We start from the raw sequence: 24,046 nt of genomic DNA, 5'->3' as shown, positions 1-24,046 counted from the left end.
TGCCTTTCCCTAAACCGTTTAATACCTACTAGCCTTCATACAATTTTGCCAGAAGACAGAACACATTTATACCTTGTTATGGTCCAGAAAACCATGGTTCTGAGTGGTTAAATAAGCCAAATTTTGAACTTGACAAAGGAGGAAAAGTAAGGCCTTTCATGTTAATGGGACAATCTGAAGATATATCTAAAACAAGTTGTATTAGGGAGACCAGGAGTTTGGCCTAGTGGTACAGTGTTTGCTTAGCATGCATGAAGACTTGGGTTTTTTGATTCCTTGGTACCACATACATAGAAAAAGCCAGAATCATTACAGGATTATTGTGAGAACTAAATGAAACAAAATAGGCATAATTAGGTCCACACTTGGCATATTATACTTCATAGGTATGAATTCCAACTACCATTTTCCAGATTAGACTGAAGTTCTACCCCAAACCATCATTTATCCTTTCACTAACAGCACAACACTTAGCCCTTATTTAGCATTTAATAATGCTGCCTTATACCAAACAATTTTAGGCTTTCAATGATTCTCTATGTCACCGTAAATTTGTTGGTAAAAATGTACGTAACTATCATAAAAGTTACTCACCCACATGACAATTGCTAATCATGGATTTAGGGCACAGACAACCCAAAGACACACTCATAAGGGTACTTGTGACTCTTATTTACACATTTCTTACTCACTCCTTTCCCTCTCCCTTCCTTGTCTTAGGATTCCTGTTCTGGTTTCTTCCTCCAGCACAGCTTATGTATACTACATAGGCTGAGAGGTGGCACTCAAGGGTAAAGCACTGAGGTCTACCCAAACCTACTGCAGCCTTACCGGTGAAAAGTTCAGGGGCCATATGAATCGGTGTCCCCACAATGCTGCCGGACATCATGGCCTCTGGCTTGCAGAATCCTAAATCAGTGATCTTGGCTCGGTTCTGTTTGTCCAGCTGCCAAAAAAGTACAGTGAGAGTCACCTGGCCTCTAATATTGTGTACAACATTTGGTTCTAGACCTAGGCTCAGAAGGTACCTTTAAGTTGTACTTAGCAAATTCTGTCTCCAACTCTGCAATCTCTGAATTCATTCCCTATTGTCCCTCCTTCCCTTATCTCAACACTTTGGTTGCAGGGATTTATGGTTCACTCTATTTCCCTGGCACCTAGCATAGTGCCTACCACAAAGCAGAATCTTCACAAGTCTAGAAAGAATAAGTAAAATTTCTAGGACACTGAGGAAGACGTTTCAGCTCCTGATTCTTCTGAATCCAGGACAGAAAGCTGAGGTTTTTCTAGTCAGCTGAGGAGGTTTCCATAATTTCTCAAGTTTCCTTTCTGAAGGATCCAAGAAAGTGCTGGGTGTATAACTCAGTGGAGGAGAGCTGACCTAGCACAGTCAGAGCCCTGGGTTTTATCCCTGTACCACAAAAGCAACGAATAAAAAATATCTGACAGAACAAATCCATCTCATTTAGCAGTTCATTAGTCCCCAAGGTGGTTGCCTACAATTCTAGGGAGATTTTTCTTTCTGCAAACTACTATCATCTTTATACAACATTAAAGTGTTGCTAAAACCACTATAATGAGGGCTGGGAGTGTGGCCTAGTGATAGAGTGCTTGCCTAGCATGCACGAAGCCCTGAGTATCAGGGCTCCTCAGTATCACATACACAGAAAAAGCCAGAAGTGGTGCTGTGCCTCAAGGGTAGAATGCTAGCCTTGAGAAAGCCCAAGGACAGTTCCCAGGCCCAAAGTTCAAGCACCAAGGCTGGCAAAATTTTAAAAAATGCTATAATGATACTCTAATATATTTTCAAGAAGACTACCTCAAAGATTCTTAAAAAGTCTTCATTTCCCATTTTCTTCAAGGGGAGCTGGAAATCTAAATGTCTTTCTCTCTCACCCTTTTCTCTATTTTTCCCTACTTTAACCCTGTCATATGCTAAAACAAATTCTTGGTAAAACTATTTAAAAAAAAAAAAAAGATTTTTTGGGGGGAGGGTAGGTGGTACTAGGATTTGAACTCAGGGCCAAGAGCTTTCTCAGCTGGTATTCTCCTACTTGTGAGTCATGCCTCCACATCTGTTTTGTGAGTTTTTACCTGTTATTGTAGAGATTAAATCTCGTGAAATTTTTGTCTAGGCTGGCATCAAACTGCCATTCTCTAAAAATCACAGTCTTCTAAGTAGTTAGGATTACAGGCATGACTGGCTCACAGTGCCTGACTAAAAGATTCTATATAGTTTTAGTGACAGTTCTGGCAAATTTCTATCATACCTTTTAAGGTACATATACTCACCTCATCTCTCATTCAGCATCTCTAATCAAACCCTTAGCAAAAACATCAACATCATAATAAAACAAAAAAGGCTGGGAGTGTGGCCTCGTGGTAGTGTGCTTGCCTAGCATGGACAAAGACCTGGGTTTGATTCCTTGGTCCACATACATAGAAAAAGCCAGAAGTGGTGCTGTGACTCGAGTGGTAGAGTTCTAGTCTTGAGAAAGCCCAAGGACAGTGCTCAGGCCCTGAGCTCAAGCCCAGGACTGGCAAAAAATAAATAAATAAATAAAAGGCAGAAAAACTACTGTAGAAGATTAAAGGAGACACCAGGCGCTGGTGGCTCACGTCTGTAATCCTAGCTACACAGGAGGCAGAGATCTGAGGATAATGGTTCAAAACCAGCCCAGGCATGAAAGTCTGTGAGACTCTTAGCTCCAATGAACGATCAGAAAACTAGGTGGAGCTGTGGCTCAAGTGGTAGAATGGTAACCTTGAGTTGAAGAGCTCAGGGACAGCAGCCAGGCTGAGTCCAAGCTCCATGACTGACAAAAAAAAAAAAAAAAAATTTAAGGAGACAAAGGGAACACAACAAAATGTGGTGCAGTTGTTACCACTGGATTAGATCAAACAAGAGTTCTATTTGGAGTAACTGGATTCATTAGGACAACTGGACCATGGAATATAAATCATATACTGAGTAATAGTATATCAATATTAAATTTCTTAAGTGTAATAATGGTATTTTAATTATGTAGAAGATTGTCCTTTCTTGTTAGAAGGTACATTTAACAACAACATGTGATCTGTAACTCACTTTCACATAGTTCAGAAAAAGTATATGTGTATGTGTGTGTGTGTGTGTGTGTGTGTGTACATGTATAAAGACAATCAAACTGTTAGAAAGCATTACAGGACAAAATAGAAATCTTGGTAAAGGGTATATAGGTCTTTATTACGATATTCTTCACTTTTCTGTAAGGTTAAAAATTTTCAACAGTGTAGAAGGAAATCCTCTGCAATGTAAGTAGGTCTATATTGAAACTCCTTCCTAGAAATTTGATAAATCCAAGAGGCATTGGATCTTCTTGGGACACGGATCGTACTTACCAGCACATTTTTCAGTTTGATATCACGATGAACAAGCCCCTGGCTGTGCAGGAAACGGATTCCTTCCACCACATCTAGAGCGATCTGCAAACGCGTCTCCAGGGTCAGCCCAGCCTTTGAGAGACACAAAAGAGCCTATATATCATGACAGAGCAACTCCTCAACCTGCTTGACCGAACTGAGATTTTAGTCTGTGAGGTATTAAATGACTAGCTATACTAAGACACAGAAACAAAACAAGTAAGGGGGAGCAGTTAAGAAAAGCAGGTCAGGGGCCAGAAGTCTGGCCTACTAGTAGAGTACTTGCCTAGCACACACAAAGACTGGGGTTCAATTCCTTGGCACTACATACATAGAAAAAGCCAGAAGTGGTGCTGCAGCTCAAGTGGAAGGGTTCTAGCCTTGAGAAAACCTAAGAACATTGCTCAGGCCCTGAATTCAAGCCCCAGGACTGGCACAAAAAAAAAACTTAAGAAAAGCAGGTCAGGAACAATGGCTCACACCTGTAAATCCCAGTTACCTGGGATGAGGGTAGGGGCAGAAATTGGGAGGATTATGGCTTGAGGTCAGCTCAGGAAAAGAAGAAAAACCAAAACAAAACAGAATGACACTGCATCTCAACCAATAAAAGCTAGACATGGTGGCGTATACCTATGATCATCTCAGACCCTATTTCAAAAATAATCAAAGCAAAAAGTGGCTTTGGGTGGCACTGCCTGCCTGCTTAGTAAGTATAAGTAAACGTAAGGCCCCAAGTTCAAAACCCAGTACTACCAACGGATGGCAGAGTAAAAAGCAAAACAAAGAAGAACAAGTCAAAGACCAGAAAGCCAGATAAAGCCCTTGGAGGGTATAGCAGGTCCTGCTGGTCAACCCCCAGATGTGAACAGAAAAGGCGTGACCAAATAACTAAAAGCATGAGCTTGTTTCTACCATATGACCAACTCTGGACCTACCCTTAGAGCTATTTCTAGGTCCTTCAGTCAGATTGCCTGACATGCTTGGCTGCCCAGGTTTGGTTTTATGGTTTCAAATTCCAAAGTCACTCTTCATATTACATATCCAAAAAATCAAATGGGACTCTTTTATGGAAACGCATCAGGCACTGCTGAGCTAAACACATCTGAGATGAAGAGGGAAAAGCCCCTGGAGATAACTGTTCATCATATTAATTCCTCAGAAGTCCTGGAGGCAGTTCTAAGGTTTTCTTACTTCTGGAGGCCTTTAGAAAAGGGAATCTGTGGGCTGGGAGTTTGGCCTAGTGGTAGAGTGCTTGCCTAGCACTCGAACCCGGGTTCGATTCCTCGGTACCACATACATAGCAAAAAAGCCGGAAGTGGTGCTGAGGCTCAAGTGGTAGGGCTCTAGCCTTGAGAAAGTCCAAGGACAGTGCTCAAAACCTGAGCCCAAGCCCAGGACTGGCCAAAAAAAAAAAAAAAAAAAAAAAGAAAAGGGAATCTGTGAAAAGGAACCCTTTCTGATACTCTCGGGTTGGCTTTTCTCTCCTACACAGCCCTAACATAAGGACAGATGAAAAACCTCATGAAGCCCTGGGTTCAATTCCGCAGTATCACATAAACAGAAAAGGCCAGAAGTGTTACTGTGGATCAAGTGGCAGAATATTAGCCTTAAGCAAAAAAAGAAGCTCAGAGAAAGTGCCCAGGCCCTGAGTTCAAGCCCCAGACCTGGAAAAAAAACAAAGGCAATGGTGGTAGCTCATGCCTGCAATCCTAGCTACTGAGGAGGCTAAGATCTGAGAATTGTGGTTCAAAGCCAGCCCAAGCAGGAAAATCTGTTAGACTCTTATCTCCAATTAACTACCAGAAAATTGAAGTGGTGCTGTGGCTCAAAGTGATAGACTGCTAGCCTTGAACAAAAGAGCTCAGGGATAATGCCCAAGCCCTGAGTTCAACCCCCCACAACCAACCAAAAAAAAAAAATGTTCTGAGAGTTGCTTAAGATTTTTCTGGAAATAAGTGCCCAATTGGTCCCTTATGAAAGTGGGAAATTCTGAATAAACAGGAAAGAATGAAAGACCATAAAGAGGCCAGGAGCACAGCCTACTGGTAGCATGCTCACTTAACATGCACAAAGCCCTAGGCTTGATTCCTCAGTAGCACATACACAGAAAAAGCCAGAAGTGGCACTCTGGCTCAAGTGCAGAGTGCTGGCCTTGAGTAAAAAGTGTCCAAGGACAGTGCCCAGGCCCTGGGTTCAAGCCCCAGGACAGGCAAAAAAAAAGACCATAAAGAGAAAAAGGAGAAACAAAGAGAAACAGAGAAGGAAAGAAGGAAGGGAAAGAGGGAAAAAAGGAGGGAGGGAAGGAAGGAGGGAGGGAGGGAGGGAGAGAAGGAGCAGAAGTGGTAGATCTAGCTTCCAGCCGAATCCTGTCCTCTTCTTGCCTGGCCTCACCTTCAGCCCTGTGTAGAGATCCCGGTGGAGTCGCTCCATAATGAGCAGCACAGCAATGCTGGAGCCACCACCATAGTTGTAGTCGATGACTGAGCCATGAAGATCCACCAATCGCTCGTGCTTTGGCAGAGACCTGTGGAAAGAAGAGTGGTCTGGGCCACAACACTGACTCTGACTCAGAAGACAGCAGGGTGGGGTGGGGAGGGGGGGAATCCTCAAGGCCATGCTTCATCTGCATCCAAAGGGAATGGATCTCAACGCAGAGGGCACAGAACAGCCTCTCCACCAAGGGCAATGAATCATGGAATCTACACACTGACAAGCTCTAAGTAAGAGAATAAAATATAGTTGGAATAAGAAGTTGTAATAGAGGGAAAAGAGCAAGCTAAGACACCATAGGCTCTGACAGGAGCATATATCTGTGCTATACCTATAAACTATAGAATTTAAATTCTATAGAATTTAAAACCTAGGTATGGGGGCCAGGAAGGTGGCTTAGTGGTGGAGTGCTTGCCTAGCACACATGTGGCCCTGAGTTCAATTCCTTGGTACCATATACAAAAAAACTTTTTAAATTAAAATTAAAAATTAAACCTAGGTATGGAGAGAAAGGGCAGGCTAGAGCTCTTGGTACAAGCTATGCCGATCTTTTCCCTCTTCACTGGATCTTTCCCACAGAAGAAAAGCGATCAGAACCTACCTCATGTAGTGAAACTCCAGAGCCAGGTCATTCCAATGCTTCTCATCTGGAGGGACAACTGACTTGAGAGCACAAGGGAAGTGTCCCCCCCAGTTGTCACAAAGGTATACAACTCCATACTGCCCCCGGCCTAGTTCCTGTCCTAATTTAGGTTTACCTGTAAGACACAGACAGAGCAATAAGACAAGGAGGGATGGCAATTTACCCGGCAACCTCTTTAAGATTCTTTGATGCAGAACTACCTAAGTCTGAGGAAGAAAATCTGTCATTCTAAACCATTAGAAAGTAACTGAACCAGTTTAGCTCATGCAACCTTGAGTCATGTTATTTCAGCTTCCTGAATAGCAGGACCAAACAGAGTTCTGGAATTAAAAACCAATACATTAGGGCCAGGAGCATGGCCTAGTGGTAGAGTCCTTGCCTAGAATGCACGAAGTCCTGGGTTCGATTCCTCAGTACCACATTCACAGAAAAAGCAAAAAGTGGTGCTGTGACTCAAGTGGTAGAATGCCAGCCTTGAGAAAGCCCAAGGACAGTGCCCAGGCCCTGAGTTCAAGCTCCATGACTACCCTCCCTGGCTCCCGCCCCCCAAAAATAAAAGCCCACATTAGGAAGCACAGAGAATTTTGCAAGGCAGCAACTTGAGACTTTGGAAGTCATTCACAGAGGCTAGGCATAAGAGTGTCAGTGATTCTGGGCCGGGAGTTTGGACTAGTGGTAGAGTGCTTGTCTAGGCCTGGATTCAATTCTTTGGTACCACATACATAGAAAAAAAGCTGGAAGTGGTGCTGAGGTTCAAGTGGTAGAGCTCTAGCCTTAAGGAAGTCCAGGGACAGTGCTCAGGCCCTCAAAGCCCAGGACTGGCAAGAAAAAAAAAAAAAAGAAAAAAAGAATGTCAGGGATTCCGAACCCTTCAATTTACTCAGAAGGAAAAAACAAGGACTCACGATGTAGCAAGACATCCTGTAAAGAACGGCTCTCAAGAGAAAGGCGGGCGAGGCGTGGGGCATGATCTTTCCGAACCTTCAGCCACAGATCTTCAGTTTTCTCCAGACGGCCTGAGTGGCCAGCTTCCAGCTGGGAGGGACAGAGAAAGAGCTGACTTATCAAGTTCGCAGCCTTAGCTTCCTCGCCTGTCATGTAGGAATAATACTATCTAACTTCATATGAACAATTATGAGAAATAACAGGTACATGACATGCTGAATGAATTGACTGGGACACAGGAAGCTGTCAGCACAGTGATTTACCTCTTGGATGCATACTCTACACACACACATACACTCATAGGGCTCACACACTCAGCAGTCAAGCAGATGTCTCATAACCATACATCAGTATGAAAACTGAAATGCCATCCCTTTCCGCCATTCATTTCTAAAACACCATGCTAACTTACATAAGTTCCTACTCCTCTATATTCTTTCCTCTCTCCGTGAAATGGGGACAAATTAACTGAGCTCCTTCCATTCTCCCTAGAGTTAGAAAAATATCCACATGAAAAACTTATTGCTGAAACTTCCTGTAATATAATACTATCCTTTAACAAACAAAATAAAAGGAAAAGACACTGATGATTCTTTACTTATACAGAGGGTAGAAAGCAAAATCTTCCTGACTACATGAGGCCGTTCTCTGCTTATTCCAGTGATACCACCCTTCCTACATACCAACCTGCCGCAGGGAGGCTGCAAAAGCCTCATGAGAGCTATTGAGCCGGGTCCGGAATTGGCTACAAATGCTCTTGGCCAACTTGGAGGCACTGAGGCTCTCTATGGCTTCCTGGGCCACCTTCCTCTTCCATTCCAGAGTGATGGCAGGTGGACTCACCCATGTGATACGCTGAATAATCTGCAATGATAAAGACAGTGAGGTCACTGGAGGATGGAGAAAGAAACTATTAGAAGGCTCAACAACACCTTCCATTTTCTAGGTTATCTACTGAATGAAGAGCATACTATAAGACAGAAGCCATATAACCTCCAAGATCCCCTTCAATTCTACATACCTCAAAATCAGGGCTCAGCCAGGAAGCATCCAAGGACACTAGGCCTAGTCCACATGCCCACAAACCTATGCACTGCATTCAGTGTCAGGGAGTGCTTACTAGACCTCTTTCATAAACAGTACGTAACTATGTAACAGCCATATCCAGTTCTACAACAGGAATCGCATTGTGGGCCGCTAGCAACAGTAACGCCTAGTTTTGAAACACCTAATAAATATTAGGCTGGATAAAATAAATATGAAGGAGCTAATGAGGTGGCACCATGTATCTCTGTGAAGTATCATTTAAACTCACCATTTTTAAGAGCTAAAGGGAACACTGTTGGTAATTATTTGAAAGTAGGCATAAGCAAGAATTATCTTGAGGCAGGCTAACCAAACCACATGGCCATCCTACTTTAACAGCACATCTTAGCTATCATTTCTCTACTGGAGTGACTAAGTTTCCTGTGAGCCAACTAAGGACTAAAATCTTTTTCTCTAAGCAACCCTTACCTGCTTGATATGCTCCCACAGCATCCTTGTAACTGAAGACCCTGAGTGAAATGTGACTTCAACATGATAGGCAGCATTTAAGATCTGAAAGAGAAAACACACACACACACACACACACACACACACACACACACACACACACACACACACACACGGAAGAGCCCTAAGTATCCAATGCTATTCCCTGAGGAGTAACATGAACACAGACAAGTCTCAACGTTTCTAAATTTATACACATCATTAACTCAAGTTAATTATCTAGTGTATGCCTAGGTATGGCTTTCACCTCTGTGTTTATAAACTGCAATTTTACAGCTCACCAGCATCTTCCATAGACAGTGGTCATAGGATAGAAAAACAAATTAAAATTCCAACTGGACTGGCAAAAAATTGAAAAGGAAATTCTTGCTAATCTGAAATTGAATCCTGTGTGAATTGTTTTATGTGTTATCTGTAATGCAGTAGTCTTAACACTTATTCTTCATGTACCTGTTTGAGATAATTACTGGTGATGTGAATTGAGACATCCTGTGATTTCTCCAAGCTCTGCAAACACCGTTCTAGGGTCCCCACGAAGCTTTCTCGTAAGTAATCCACTGAGCTTATCAACTTGTTAGCCACTGCCTGATTAAGCCGGGAGATGATCAGTTCCTGGATTTGTCGGATACAGCATTTAATCTCTCTGGTACCCACTGGTTCTCCATTCTCAGGTATGATGATATCTAAAAAGGGCAGACACACTAAGTAAGGGCATATCCCAAGTCATAGCCAACCATTTCCCATAATGATAGCTACAGAGAGAAGACAAAGTAGGCATTGGGAAGCAGAAAGTACAGTTAGGAAATAACAAAGCTCACAGATTTCCATGTTTAGGATTTATGTAAAACTTCATACTACCTAGCATATTAATGAGAAGATTCCAAGAGTTAGAAATTTTATTCTAATCAGTATTAAATAAATTTAAAAAGTCAATTGTCTCTATTTCATCATTACCTCTTAGGATTTTTTTTTTTTTAAAAAGACACTTAGGGGGCTGGAAGTGTGGCCTAGTGGTAGAGTGTTTGCCTTATATGTGCAAAGCCCTGGGTTTGATTCCTCAGTACCAATACACAGAAAAAGCCTAGAAGTGGTGCTGTGGCTCTACTGGCAGAGCACTAGCCTTGAGCACAAAGTATCCAAGAACAGTGTCCAGGCCCTGAGTTCAAGTCCCAGGACTGGAAAAAAATCCATTTAGTAAGCCAGAGAACAGAAGAACTTAAAAAAAAATCTGTAACCAGGCTCATGTTTATAATCTTTAGGTACACAGGAAGCTGATATATGAGAACTGAGATTCAGAGCTGGCCCAGGAAGAAAACTCCAAGAATCTTATCTTCAACTGTCCAACAAAAAGCCAGAAGTGGAGGTATGGCTCAGCTGGTAGATTGCCAGCCATGAGTAAAAAGCCAAATGAGAATATAGGCCTTAAGTTCAAGCCCAGTTTTGGGGCATGTGCAGGCACATACGTGCACAGGCGGATATACACATGCACACACACACATACAAAGTAAGAAATCAAGCACCCAATCCTCGCTAACATCAACTACTTCCCTTTGTATTTATATGTACGTTACAGCTGGATTCCTTTATTCACAAATTCATACAGTCTCCAAAGATAATTTAAGAGACTGTACTGGAGCTGGGACTGTATGTATCTCAGTAATGGAGCTCTTGTCCAGCATGCATGAAGCCTTGGGTCCAATTCCCAGTACGCCACCCTCCTGCCCCAAAATAAAACTTGCTATAAGGAATACAATAATGAATAATTTCCAGATTCTATTTTTTATCCCCAGTATTTAAAAGTACACAAACAACAATAATGAGACAGAAAGTGAATATGCTAGAAGAGTAGAAATTATAGATAAAATTAAGTTATAGATGAAAGTTACAGCTGAAATGCTGCATAGGTTCAGTTGGCTACTATTATAGGAAAGGAAATAACAACTTTGTAAAAATGGCACTTGGAAAAGCTTGAAGGGTAAATAGAATTTGGAAATTAACAGAAGAAAAAATTTCAGGCTAAAGGCAGGGCACAAACAAAAAAAAAGGGGAAGGAAAGACAGTAAACAGTTAAGAACACCAACACCCTCAGATTACAGGAAAGCCTATAGTGGGAAATAAGATCAACCCAGGATTAGGTTTCGGAAAATGTTTACAACCAGACTGAGGAGTTTAAACTCAGTCTTTAGAAACAGAGAACTAATAAAGATTAAATAGAGGGAGTTTGGCCTAGTGGTAGAGTGCTTGCCTAGCATGCACAAAGACCCAAGTTCAATTCCTCGGTGCCACATACATAGAAAAAGCTGGAATTAGTGCTGTGTCTCAAGTGGTAGAGCTCTAGCCTTGAGAAAACCCAAGGACCGTGCTCAGGTCCTGAGTTCAAGCCCCAGGACAGGCAAAAAAAAAAAAAAGATTAAGTAAAGAAGGACATCAGGAAAAATCTTTAGGTGACACTAATTCAATTAGACTAAAGACAGAATAGAAAAATTACATGTGAGCTAGGGAAGGGGTGGCATTGTCCAAAAAGAAATGTACTCTTTACTTAACCAATATAACTGTAAACCCTCTACCTAGATACATCACCTTTATAGCAAAAATGTTTTGAAAAAAAATTTTTAAAGAAAAAGCTCAAGTGAATATAAGATATGAAGGAACATTCATTCACACTTGGCAACTGGTTGGAGATGGGGATATGGGATAGAAGATAGGGTAAGATACATTGAGGCTTTGAAGCTGGGTATCAGGAAGAAGTAACCAGGAAGATTAAAAAGCTATAACGCACAGGAATTAAAAGGACAGACTCAGAGCCAGGCACTGGTGGCTCACAGTTATAATCCTAGTTACTTAAGAGTCTGAGATCTAGGATCAAGGTCTAAAGCTGGCGCAGGAAAGAAAGTCCAGGAGACTCATATCCAATTAACCAGGAGGTATGACTCAAATAGTATAATGCCAGCCTTGAGCAAAAAAAGAAAAAACTAGGCCCTGATTAAGCCCTCATACTAATGCTTGCATGCATGTGTGTATGTGCACACATGCACGCACGCGCGCATGCACACGCACACACACACACACACGAACAAGTACAGAAGTCAGACTGAATAAATTCAGATCTATTGGTATACTTTATTAGATGTGAGGGTTGGGCAGATTACTTCAACTTTTGATAGTACTGGGGTTTAAACCAAAAACCTCATATTTGTTACTCAGGTACCCTACTATCCAAGCAACACTAACTAGCCCAATTAACTTAGCCCTTTTAAGCCTTAGTTCTATCATTCTTTTAAATAGAAATAAGTGCAATCGGTCTAGGAAGATTTTAAAACACACAGATCCCATGTCAGAAACCCTGATGAAATCTGGAGTTATCTTTAGAGGTCCTGAACCCCAGTATTTTCAGAAAGTCACCCAGGCTTTCTGAACTCATGACTGAGAATCTGAAGAGCAAGTAGCAAACCATGTCACTGTAATTAAAAGGTAGTAGAATTAAGTTCATATATTCATTCAGGTTTACACAAGTAGTGTACAGTCAGCAGCATCTAAACCTCAAACACCAGAAGACCTCACCTTTGCTCAATTTTGTTAATAACCATTTGTGAAGAATGAGACTGCCCGAAAGCATAAAAACAAATCCTCCTGTGCTGGGTTTTAGAAGCAGCCTGAAAAGAAAATGAGACCAGATGACACTGTCCAAAAGGAAACGTACTCATTACCTGACTTATGAAATGGTGATCCCTCAGTACATCACCTTTAGGATAACCATTTTTTAAAATTCAGTAAGTTTTTTTTTTTTTTTAAGAGAAACTGAAACCATGAAACGAGCAGGGAAAAAGGCTTGGCCCATGCTGACAGCAAAAAGTTACAGCACAATGTAGTAAAACTTTTCAAGCAATTCTTCTCCGGCTCCATTAGGGGCTGAGGTATACAGAAAGAAAGTAAAATAAAAGGAATGGTGGAATAAATTTACCAAAAGCTGGGCAGGACCCTATAAAGGAGATGACTCTTCCATGAATGCCTGAGAGCAAAGAAAAGTCACCTCAGCTAAATCACTTAAGAAGGAGTGCTGGGGCCAGGAGCCTAGACTAGTGGTAGAGTGCTCACCTAGCATGCATGAAGCTCTGGGTTCAATTCCTCAGTACCATATACTCAGAAAAAGCTGGAAGTGGTGAAGGGGCTCAAGTTGTAGGGTGCTAGTCTTGAGCAAAAAGTATCCAAGGATAGTGCCCAGGCCCTGAGTTCAAGCCCCAGGACTGGGAAAAAAAAAAAAAGAAGAAGAAAAAGAAGAGGAAGAGGAGGAGGAGGGAGTGCTGCTGAACTTCACCAATCAATGTACTCCAGAGTCCCCACACTTCACCACACCTCTGGGACCTACCTTTAAACTCCATGTTGGCTGCATCATCCAGGAGCTCCTCCTTCATGGTGTTGAGTGTCTCCACAATCATGTCTTTCATTTCCTCTTGCTTTCTGTTGGCAATATTCATCAATGACTCATATAACTCGTTCTCCTTTTTGCGAGTGTATTCTAGCCGTTTAGGAGTGATCTGCAGGTCCCGCTGCATATCAAAGGCCTGGTTAATAAAGATGTCCAGGCAGTGGCAGTGCACCAGGTTTAGGGCCTTGGCTGCATCCACCAGGTGAGTCTGCAGCAGCTGGTGAGAAAATGTGCTCAAGTGTCTTAGCTTCTCACTTTGCTCCACCAACATGCTCTGAGCTTTTACATCCTGGCCAGGGGTCCCCCAGTTCCAGTGACTGCTGCTCAGATAGCCCAGGTCAATGAGCTGGTGATACAGTGGTGATCTTTCACTCTCCATCATCCTGGTGGAGGACTCTATTATCTCCAACTTTGGCACTTTGAAAAAGAATATGGGAAAGGAAAAATACTTTCGGATTTCCTGCAGCTCTTGCTCATCTCTCTCAGAGAGTTCATCTTTGTGGAGTGCATAGGTTATCACAGGCAAGAAATCATTCACCAAGTCCCCCAGAACATCCACTGCAGGCCGGAGGCCTTGACATGGTGCCACCACAATGTCCACTTCCTAGAAGGGGAAGGGGGTTACATCAGCACCACAAGATCATAACCAATCCTTGCCTCCCCAAAGTCCCACACTGAGATCAAAATCCACATGTATGTGGGAACAACTGGACTTCATTTTTTAGTTGCCAACACACTCTTGTGCAGCCTAGATTAGAAGGCACTCATGAAGAAACAAACAGGTAGGATGGCAGATGGCAGCCCTCTAACCTAACGGATAAAAACTACACTAGTTTCTGCCTTCTTTTGTTGCTTAGAAATTCTCACATTTCCTCTGATTAAGAAATAAGACAAATAATGTAAGAAAAAGGAAATGACATGGAAATTATGAGACTGGAAGTAAGATTGTCCAGAACATTCTTCTCCTTACCCTCCTCTCACACTCTCATGCCTACCTTTTTACCTAGATAACTTCCAAGCATCCTCTACTTCCTTATCAATGTTCAACACATTTGTAATTTACTCAATTAAAACCCACTTGTTCCCCCATAGTCTGTAAACTCTTTAAAAGCAGAAAACATGTTTACCCTTTTTACTAACAGAACTAAAAGGCCTAGCACAAGTCATACCAATCAGGTATGAATTAAATAACCAAGTTGACCAAAACTTCTGCAGGTATCTTAAAAGTCTTCACCTACAGTGTTTGCCTAGCATGCACAAAGACCCGGGTTCGATTCCTCAGTACCACATACATAGAAAAAAGCCAAAAGAGGTGCTCTGAGGCTCAAGTGGTAGAGCACTAGCCTTGAGAAAGTCCAAGGACAATGCTCAGGCCCAGGACTGGCAAAAAAAAAAAAAAAGTCTTCACCACCTAAGTGTTGTTAAAACCCTTTAATGTGGTCATTTGGAATGCAAGAGACTGGTGTTGACCTAGCCAATTTTTCTTGAGAAGGAGACTTCCTTTACAGTTGGGAAAGAGCTTCTAGAAAAGCTCTTGGGGTATAGGTATTTTAGCAATAAGCCTTGCCCATCTGACCTTGCCCACTTTCTTGCCTACAGTGAAGACGTAACAGCTAGATCAGCACTGTTTTACAGCAAATCTAGATGGTAGCCAATGCTAAGTATGATGAGGTAACAAGAAAGGAGGCCTAGGTCCCTGTCAACCACTAAGCTGCCACCACACCAGCTCAACTGCCTATCTGCAGACTTCTTTCACAAGAAAGAAAACATCCATCTTGTTTAGGCTCTTGTTTTTTTATGACAATATGTTGTGCATAATCAATCCTAACTAATATTCTCAAATTACTAAAGTTAGTTTCCGGAACAATCTTTGATTTGGACATAAACAGGTTTTTTTCTTAGTCTGTAGTTTCTGTTTCATTTTCGACTTCTTTCTTGAGAAGTGCCAAGGTATATTGTTTATACTACAGTCACAGTTTGCTCCTTGTATCTGAAATTTACCAAAAGGGTGACTGGGCTCATGTTTGCAATCCTAGCTACTCAGGTAAAATCTGAGGATCAAGGTTTGAAGCCAATTCAGGAAAAAAAAATAAATAAAAAATAAAAGTCCAGGAGAATATCCAATAATTAACCAGCAGAAAAGCAGTTCCAGGCCAGTCTGGACTACAATTACCCTAGTACATCTAGTATCTAGTTTTCATTGACACTGACACTTCTGTTTATGTATTGGAGTTTGTGCTTTATCTTTTCCATTCTCAGCTAAGCACAAATGTCTCACTCATCATTTCTGCAACAATGAACTAAGCTTTATTTTCAGGTAGGTCACATGACATTCATTTGGCTGGCCACTTTCAACCTGGGTAAAGTTAATGTGCCCCTTTGTAATTTGAGCAAACACTGCACAAATCCACCTACTCCTTACCCAGGCCCAGGCCAAGAGGAATTTGCTGGTTCATCGGTGCCTCAAATTGCAGGGACTGCATGTGTTCTGGTTGGAAAACTAGTCTGATGCTCATCTTGGTGTTCAAAACAATTCCTTTGGCCTCCTGAGTCACATTTATTGGAGGGTGAATCACTTCAGGGAGGCATTTTTTAAAACTTGGGATATAAGAAAATTTCAAGGTTTAGAATGGAATATACAACTGTATAAATACCAGTATCATAATCATGTGTAATGATGAGATAAAGACATTAAAAAAATAAAAACTGCCAGGTACCAGTGGCCCACACCTGTAATCCTAGCTACTCATAAGAGGCTGAGATCTGAAGATCCCACTTCAAAGCCAGCCAAGGCACAAAAGTCTGTGAGACTCTTATCTTCAATAAGAGCTATTGATCAATATTGATCAATATTGTAAAAGCTATTAATCAACAAATCTTAGCACAGGAAAAAAAGTCAAATGTTTAAAATTAAGTTAAATATTTCAAAAATTTTCAATAATAATTTTGTTTGCAGCTGGGAATGTAGCTTAGTGGCAGAGTGCTTGCCTTGTACGCATGAAGCTCTGGGTTGGATTCCTCATTACCACATAAACAGAAGTGGTGCTGTGACTCAAGTGGTAGAGTACTAGCTTTGAGCAAAAGAAGCTCAGAGACAGTGCCCAGACCTGGAGTTCAAGTCCCAGGGCTGGCAACAAAAAAAAAAGGGGGGGGTGGGAGGGAGATTTTCTTTGGCCAGGTGCTGGAGGCTCACACCTGTAATCCTAGCTACTTAGGAGACTGAGATATAAGGACTGCAATTTAAAGCTAGCCAGCCAGGGAAAGAAAAGTCCCTCTGACTCTTAGCTCTCCAATTAACCACTCAAAAATCAGAAGTGGTGCTGTGGCTCTAAATGGTACAGTGCTAGCCTTGAGCGAAACAGCTCAGGCACAGCACCCAGGCTCTGAATTTAAGCCCTACAAGTACAATGAATTAGTGAATGAATGAATGAATGAATAAATGAGAGAAAGTAAGTACCACATTCTGTCTACTCTCTTCCTCAGTCAATTCATTTGTGCAGCTAGTCTCACTGCTTTACCATGACTGTCAGGAGACAGGCAAAGGGCCTCAAGCTGAGATCCTGGTAACATACAAATTAAAATGAAATGTGCTTTGCAATTCTGCAATACTTACAACTAAGGGATGACTCACACTTGACGGTTATAAACAAAAAGGGAAGCCAGCACTGTCTCCTGGAGACAGGGAGTGAAAAAATAAAAGTTCATATCAAGTAGATGAGCCAAGCTGGCCTGGGTTGTATTATAGCCACATAAGCCAGAAATTTGACCACAGCCTGTTGTGTGGAAGGAACAGTGCTATATTCCTTCCCAGCACGCAGTACAGTGCCTGTCACTTAGTAAATGTCCAGCAAAAGTTGTGGAATGAATTAGTGAAGAGATGACACCTTTACTACTTGCTCAAATCCATTCAATCATCATGTAAAATCTATTAGCCCACAACCCACACATTTTATCTCATATATTTAACTGAAATTGCTATCTGCCTTCACTTCGAGAATGAAACAGTGAGTGATCACTTTGTTCCAAAATCAAGGAAAAAGAAATTCAGGGGATTTTAAGAGCATCCCTCAGTTCCCATTTTGAATTCTAAAGCACAAATCCATGGAATTATAGCAATTCAACTGCCACTATTAATTTACCTGGCAGAGCTAAGAGAATGAAATAGAAAGGTGCTTGCTAGTATCCAAACACCAGAGTATCATCTGTTAGGGTTTGGCTTTTTATACAAAAAGGCACATGGCAAGAAGCAATGGCTTATGAAGAAACATAGAATTAATGAAAAAACTCACTTACTGAAAAAGATTGCTTCCTAAGAGCTCAATTATAGTGAAAGGTAGCTATGCAAATTGATTCTTCAAATAGGAAACAGTTGTATACTCAGGTTGAAGTGGTGAGCCAGAAAAGGCCTCTGCTTCCTTTACCATCCCAAAGTCAGTTGCATAAAAGAAAAGAGTTCTAATGTGGGTGGCTACCAGGTCAATGATTAATTCATCCAATTAACTCACAAAAAGCTGGAAGCAGACATGACTCTAGTGGTAAAGCACCAGTTGTGAACAGAAAAAGTGCATCAAGAATGCAAGACTCAGGGTGGAGGGAGGGAGGGAAAGTGGGAGAAAAACATGGGAAGGGTTAACAATGTTCAAGTAATGTCCTCACTACCTTATGAATGCAACTGTAACCCCTCTATACATCACCCTGACAATAAAAAAATAAAAACAATAAAAAAGAGCATAGCACTGTACAGCCCAGCACTAAGGGGGGGAAAAAAACCCCACTGATGCTGACCACATAGTGAAAATACTATATGAATCAAGATAGTATCATCTAAGGACTGACTGAGCTATCACAAAGAAGTCACAAAGTATATGGAAAATGGCCTATGTGAGCAGGGATGGAAGGTCACTACCATGAGCAGTGACCATGGTCAGTAGTGGGACTGTCTGGCTGCCAGGTGACATATATATTTATCCAAGGGGCCAGACAGCAGCTGGTGGGATAAGAGCTGCTACTGATAAAAGGAGAACAACTGAATGTATGCAACTGCCATACTAAATGAAGTTCCACTACCAGGAACCTCTCAGGCTGAGCATGTCTAATTGTTTTTGCTTCTTTTTATTCTTGTTTTTTTTCCTCTTCTCTTCTCGCTCGTGCATGCGCGTGTGTGTGTGATGTGTTCCTATAGTAGGGCTTTAACTCAGAGCCTTGCTCTCTTGTTTTTATGCTCAAAGCTGATGCTCTACCATTTGAGCCACATCTCCACCTCCAGCTTTTTTTTTTTGCCAGTCCTGGGGACTGAACTCAGCCTGAGCACTGTACTTGGGCTTTCCTCAAGGCTACTACTCTACCACTTGAGCCATAGCACATTTACTGCTTTTCTATGTATGTGGTACCGAGGAATCGAACCTGGATGTTTGTGCATGCTAAGTAAGCCAAACTCCTGGCCCCTCCATCTCCAGCTTTTTGTTGGCTGACTGGAGATAAGATTCTCATGGACTTTCCTGCCCCAGGTGGCTTCAAACCATGATTCTCACATCTCAGCCTCCTGAGTAGCTACACAGACCTAACTTTTTATTCCTTTTTACTGGTGTACACAGGAGGGGAAGAAAAAAGAACATGCACGCATGCACCAGATTGAGCAACTGGGTGGCAGTCAGCAGTGCACTACACCTGTAAGATTACAAAGGAGGTGGCAGGTGTAGGTGGTGTTAGAAAGAGGAGGTGAGAGTAGGGAAAGATAAGTACACCTGCATATAAAGATAGAATCAGTGAATATGAGCAATGAAAAAACATGCTGCCAACTGGAAAAATACTGTGCTTAACACTAAACAAGGCTTCAGACAATTATGGCTTCAAATTGTTCCTCTATTGTTGAATTATGAACTGAGAATCTCAAGGGACTCAGAACTAAAAAGCTGGTAATATCAAGAAGTCTGGGTCTATATGAATTGATCTTTTCTAGAACAAACCAAAAATGGCTAATTTATGAAGACTTTAAAGAAACATATTAGAAGAATGACTATTGTATTAAGAAGGCAGCGGGAAATTCTGCTTTGATAATCTGACATCTCATTTCCCCTAATTCAGTCTTGGCTTATGTTTCCTTTCTTTGCCACCCCCTCTACAAACCAAATACAAGGGCTGTTTAGAGCAAACTTGTAGCTCCTAAATATAACCAAAGCGAAATAAAAAGATCTTTTTTACTAACACAAGCAGCCTTCTGGGTAGCTCTGTGCACTGCTTCCAGCAATGAGCTGAGCATCTCTGATTTGTTTAACAGAGATAAAAGTCCAACTGTAGCAAAAGGTCAGTGCCTGAATCCCACACAGGCTGCAAAGTCCTCTAAGCTTGGCATCAGGTGGTGTGAACTTAGAACCAGTGTGGCCTATTCCCAGCTGTAAATTAAAACCACTGAAGAAAGCAGATCCAGAAAAACACCAGCTCCTTGTTGGCCACAAGAAGCTAGAGAATTCCTCTAGAAGAAGGAAAAATCTGTATTTTAACTGGGCCGAGATAAAGCTGATTTGGTGTTGCAATTTCAGTAACCTCCTCTACTGTGACCCAGTTGTGTCCTTAGGGCCTATCAGGAACAAAACTTGGGAGCTCCTGGTAGTGAGAAATGTGCACGCGTGAGGAACAGCATGCACTTTCCTTCCTGTAGCTTTTTTCTATCACTTCAACTCATGGAACAAAAGGAAATGAGCATTAGAAATTCAAATCAGTCAATCTGCTTCTTGTGCAGATGGCTTTGTTCACATTCCAAGATTGTAAAGTAAAAATGGGAAAAACCACCACCTGACCTACAGCAATCATTTTAGCTATTTAATGGTAGCTTTTAAGCTGTAGGTCACAGTGTATTGGGTCACAACATTAATTTAGTGGGCTTGTCATCTTCACTCCCCCATAACCTGCTACCATCTTTTTGAAAATACAGTCAAATACTTCAGTAAATGGGTTTTGTGTGTGTGTGTGTGTGTGTGTGCGCACGCCAGTCCTAGGGCTTAAACTCAGGGCCTGGTTACTGTCCCTAAGCTTTTTCGCTTAAGGCAAGCCCTCTACCACTTAAGCCACAGTTCTACTTCTGTCTTTTTTTGGGTAGTTAACTAGAGATAAAGAGCCTCATGGATCTTTGCTACCCAAGGTTGGCTTTGAACCAAGATTCTTAGATCTTAGCCTCCTGAATAGCTTGGATGAGGCACGAGCCACTGACATCCGGCCTGTTTTAAAATTTTTCAAATAAATTTTATTATGCATAGGTAAGGTTACAACATGATGTATGGAATACATGGAAACAATAAAATGGTTACTACAGTGAAGTAATTTGTCATGTCACCTACATTCTTTTGTGATGAGTTAAGATCTAGTTATTTAAAAAAAATTCCAAGTACAGTACAATTGTGTTAACTGTCTTTTCCATGTTGAACAGTTTCATGTTGAACATTTCCTGTCTATATTTGTTTATCCATATGTCTGCTACTTTGTATCCATTGACCTGTATCTCTCTATTTTCTTCTCCTAACTTCTACCTTCCTCTCCACATTCCCAGCCCAGTTTTTTAAATCTGACCTTATTTTAAATCACATGTGTAAAAAGATCATGCAGTATTTTTCTTTCTTTGGTTTATTTCTTTTTCTGATTTATTAATATAAATGTCCTCCAGTCAATCCATGTTGTAGCAAATGGCAGGATCAAAAATGCATTTCTTAGCTGGGCACAGTGGCTCACACCTGTACTCAGGAGGTTGAGATCTGAGGATCGAGGTTCAAAGCCAGCTTGGGCACTAAAGTCTCTGAGACTCTTATCTCCAGTTAACCACTAGAAAAACAGAAGTGATGCTGATGTTCAAGGGGTAGGGTAGTAGCCTTGAGATGAAGTGCTCAGGGACAGCACCCAGGCCCAAAGTTCAAGCCCAATGACTGACCAAAACAAAACAAAGTGTTAAGTTCTCAGTCAGTCAGAACACTAGAAGAGATCTACCACTAAAACTTGAGTTAAGAGAAAATGAGGACTTGTTACAGTTCCCTACAGCAATAGAGAAAAACAAAAACAAAACAAAAAACACCATGCACTATAGAAGGAAATGAGAAAATATTTTCTATTCTAGAGCAACACAGGCTGTAGCCACAACTAAAGGATTCATTTACTGACTGAGAAACCAAGTTTTTTAGAAGAGGGATAGATGGACAGTTCATAAGGGAAAACTAAACCACATTCCGGAGTCCTGCCAAAGCAGTAAGACCTTTCTAGTACAGCCACCTAAAGGTGGCTTGGAATGAACTCTTCATTACAAGCATGATCATCATCTTTTACTCCTATCCACTCCCGATTGCTGTCAGGCACATCATTCACCAGTCCACATTCAGTCAAGTCAGATGGCCTAGTCCCAGCAATTCAGTAGCAACAGAAGCCCAGAAGAGAGGAGCCCTTCCTAAGTGGAAGCAGGAACATTGGAAAGACACTATGATCTCTTAGGAAACACCACAGCAAGTATACTCTCTCAGGGAGTTTATATTGAAAGAGAAGCCAAGATATTCTTCAAATGCAAAACTGCTGTGTCTTCTTACATTAAGCTAGATATGGTAAATTAATAGTTAGATCTCAAGAAACACCAACAAAATTTTTCATCTGGTCTCAATTCTAGTAAGAATGTTAACTACTCATTATCCTACTGACATTTAGATAGAGATGCCTAGATAAATTCAATTCCAATAACAACTTCTTATTAAGAATGGGGGAAAAAAGAGGGGAGCTGGGAGTGATGGTGTCTGCCTGTATTCTCAGTTGCTCAGGGGGAGATCAGGAGGACTGAGGCAGAATGCTTGCCATGCAAGAACAATTTCAAATTATTAGTACCACCAGGAAGAAAAATAAGGCTTTCTCTCACTTTAATAGTAACAACTCTACCAAGGTGAAATTATCACATATTCCTTTCCTTCATGCTGGGAGACATCACATTACCCAGAGCCATACAGCAGCGGTGATCAGAGGCAGTGATGGCCACTGCTACAGCCTGGTCTGTTTTCAACTTCCTGAAGTATTTCTTCTGACTCCAGAAGCTGTTGCTAAGGGCTCAGAGTGTACAACACCAAGTCACTCTTTCAAAATGTCAAAATAAATGCCAAGCTGGTACCAAAATGTACGACTGGGGGCTGGAAGTTTGGCCTAGTGGTAGAGTGCTCACGTAGCACGTAGAAAGCCCCTGGTTTGATTCCTTGGTACCGCATACACAGAAAAGGCTGGACGTGGTGCTGTGGCTCAAGTGGTAGAGTGCTAGCCTTGAGAAAGCCCAATGATAGTGCTCAGCCAGTTCAAGCCCCAGGACTGGAAAAAAAAAATGTACAACTGGTACAACAAGAGATAGGTACCTGTAAGAGAGCATGATGCATCATCACCTCCAGTTCAGCTAAAACATGAGCAGCATCCTCACTGTCCTCTTGGACCTCCAAGTCCTCCTCAGGAATGGTCTCCCAGTTGCCCTGGTGGGCAGCCAGTGTGTGCACAAGTTCATACTGTCCAGGGAGCGCCAAGCTGACACGGGTCTGAGTCCCATAGGTGAAGTGGAGGCGCCGAAGCTTACAGCTCTCTTCACTGCCTAGCTTGCTGGTGGGAAGCACCTGCACCCCCAACAGCAGGTTCAACAGCTGGCACTTGACTTTACAGTCCTGCCCGAGGATCAAGATGCAGGGGAGGCAGTCCACAATCTTCTGAAGGTACTTCTCTTCCTTATCTGGAAAGGAAATGCAGCTCAACTGGCCTGGTAAAGGAGAGTAGAGAAGAGTGAGAAGAAACACAGAGTGAGACACAGACTCCATAAGGACATCAGGGTCCTAAAGGAAAAATTTCCAGAACTCTCAGTTAAAGACAATATCCCAGTCAGAAGAGTGCCCCTCCTCAGCTCATCCCCAGAGAACAAGCTATTATTTCTATTAGAAACTGGCAGTGACCCACTCTTCCCTTTTCCATTCTGTAAAAGGTCAGCCTCAGTTTACAAGAATTCCACACAAAGGCAGTCATTAAAACGTCAATCACTGGAAGGAGAAACTACAGCTGAATGTGTGAAAATTAAAACCTTCCTTCTCACATTAGACCTGCTATATGCAACTGTATCTTATGCTTCTTATATGCTTACCTACACCCACCCACACACACACACACACACACACACACGCGCGCGTGCATGCATAAACATACATATACACATACACACACACAGATGAAATTTTTTCGAGACTGCCTGAGCTGCAGTGCGTTCAATTCATTCCTCTGGTGGCTGAGATAGTGCCCAAGCTGCCAGCTCACCAGTGCCACTCTTCCCATCAAGCCATACTTCCGTTTATGGGTGATAAAACCCTGCTTAAGACAGAAGAACCTGGCCCAGAGTTCAAGTCCCACGACCAACCAAAAAAAAAAAAAAAAAAAACCAAAACAAACAAAAAAAGACAGAACTCCCCACTAGGCTAAAACAAACAAAGCTAGAAAGAAATGTGATCTATCTCAAAAATGTTCCTCACTGGAGATTATCTAATCTAAATGGCTAACCTCCTTAAACAGACTCAAATAGTATTAAAGGAACAAAAACCTGTTTGGGA

General features: G+C 41.8%; 1 protein-coding gene across 1 annotated transcript in view; it reads right to left on the bottom strand.

Moving 5' to 3' along the window:
- The window catches only part of Dstyk (dual serine/threonine and tyrosine protein kinase), a 47,986-nt gene that overhangs the window by 1,967 nt on the left and 21,973 nt on the right, over positions 1–24,046 (bottom strand). The window contains exons 2-11 of the mRNA XM_090341343.1: positions 22,823–23,211; positions 13,401–14,064; positions 9,485–9,717; positions 8,996–9,079; positions 8,168–8,344; positions 7,441–7,570; positions 6,494–6,650; positions 5,794–5,926; positions 3,382–3,495; positions 832–946 (exon numbers count right to left, since the gene is read on the bottom strand). Of these exons, the coding sequence (XP_090197469.1) occupies positions 832–946; positions 3,382–3,495; positions 5,794–5,926; positions 6,494–6,650; positions 7,441–7,570; positions 8,168–8,344; positions 8,996–9,079; positions 9,485–9,717; positions 13,401–14,064; positions 22,823–23,211 (2,196 nt within the window). The remainder of the gene's footprint in view (positions 1–831; positions 947–3,381; positions 3,496–5,793; positions 5,927–6,493; positions 6,651–7,440; positions 7,571–8,167; positions 8,345–8,995; positions 9,080–9,484; positions 9,718–13,400; positions 14,065–22,822; positions 23,212–24,046) is intronic.

This window comes from Megascapheus bottae, chromosome 10, assembly GCF_031878675.1.
Source record: "Megascapheus bottae isolate mThoBot1 chromosome 10, mThoBot2.hap1, whole genome shotgun sequence".
NCBI lineage: Eukaryota > Metazoa > Chordata > Mammalia > Rodentia > Geomyidae > Megascapheus > Megascapheus bottae.
This window is presented reverse-complemented; position numbering and strand designations above follow the sequence as displayed.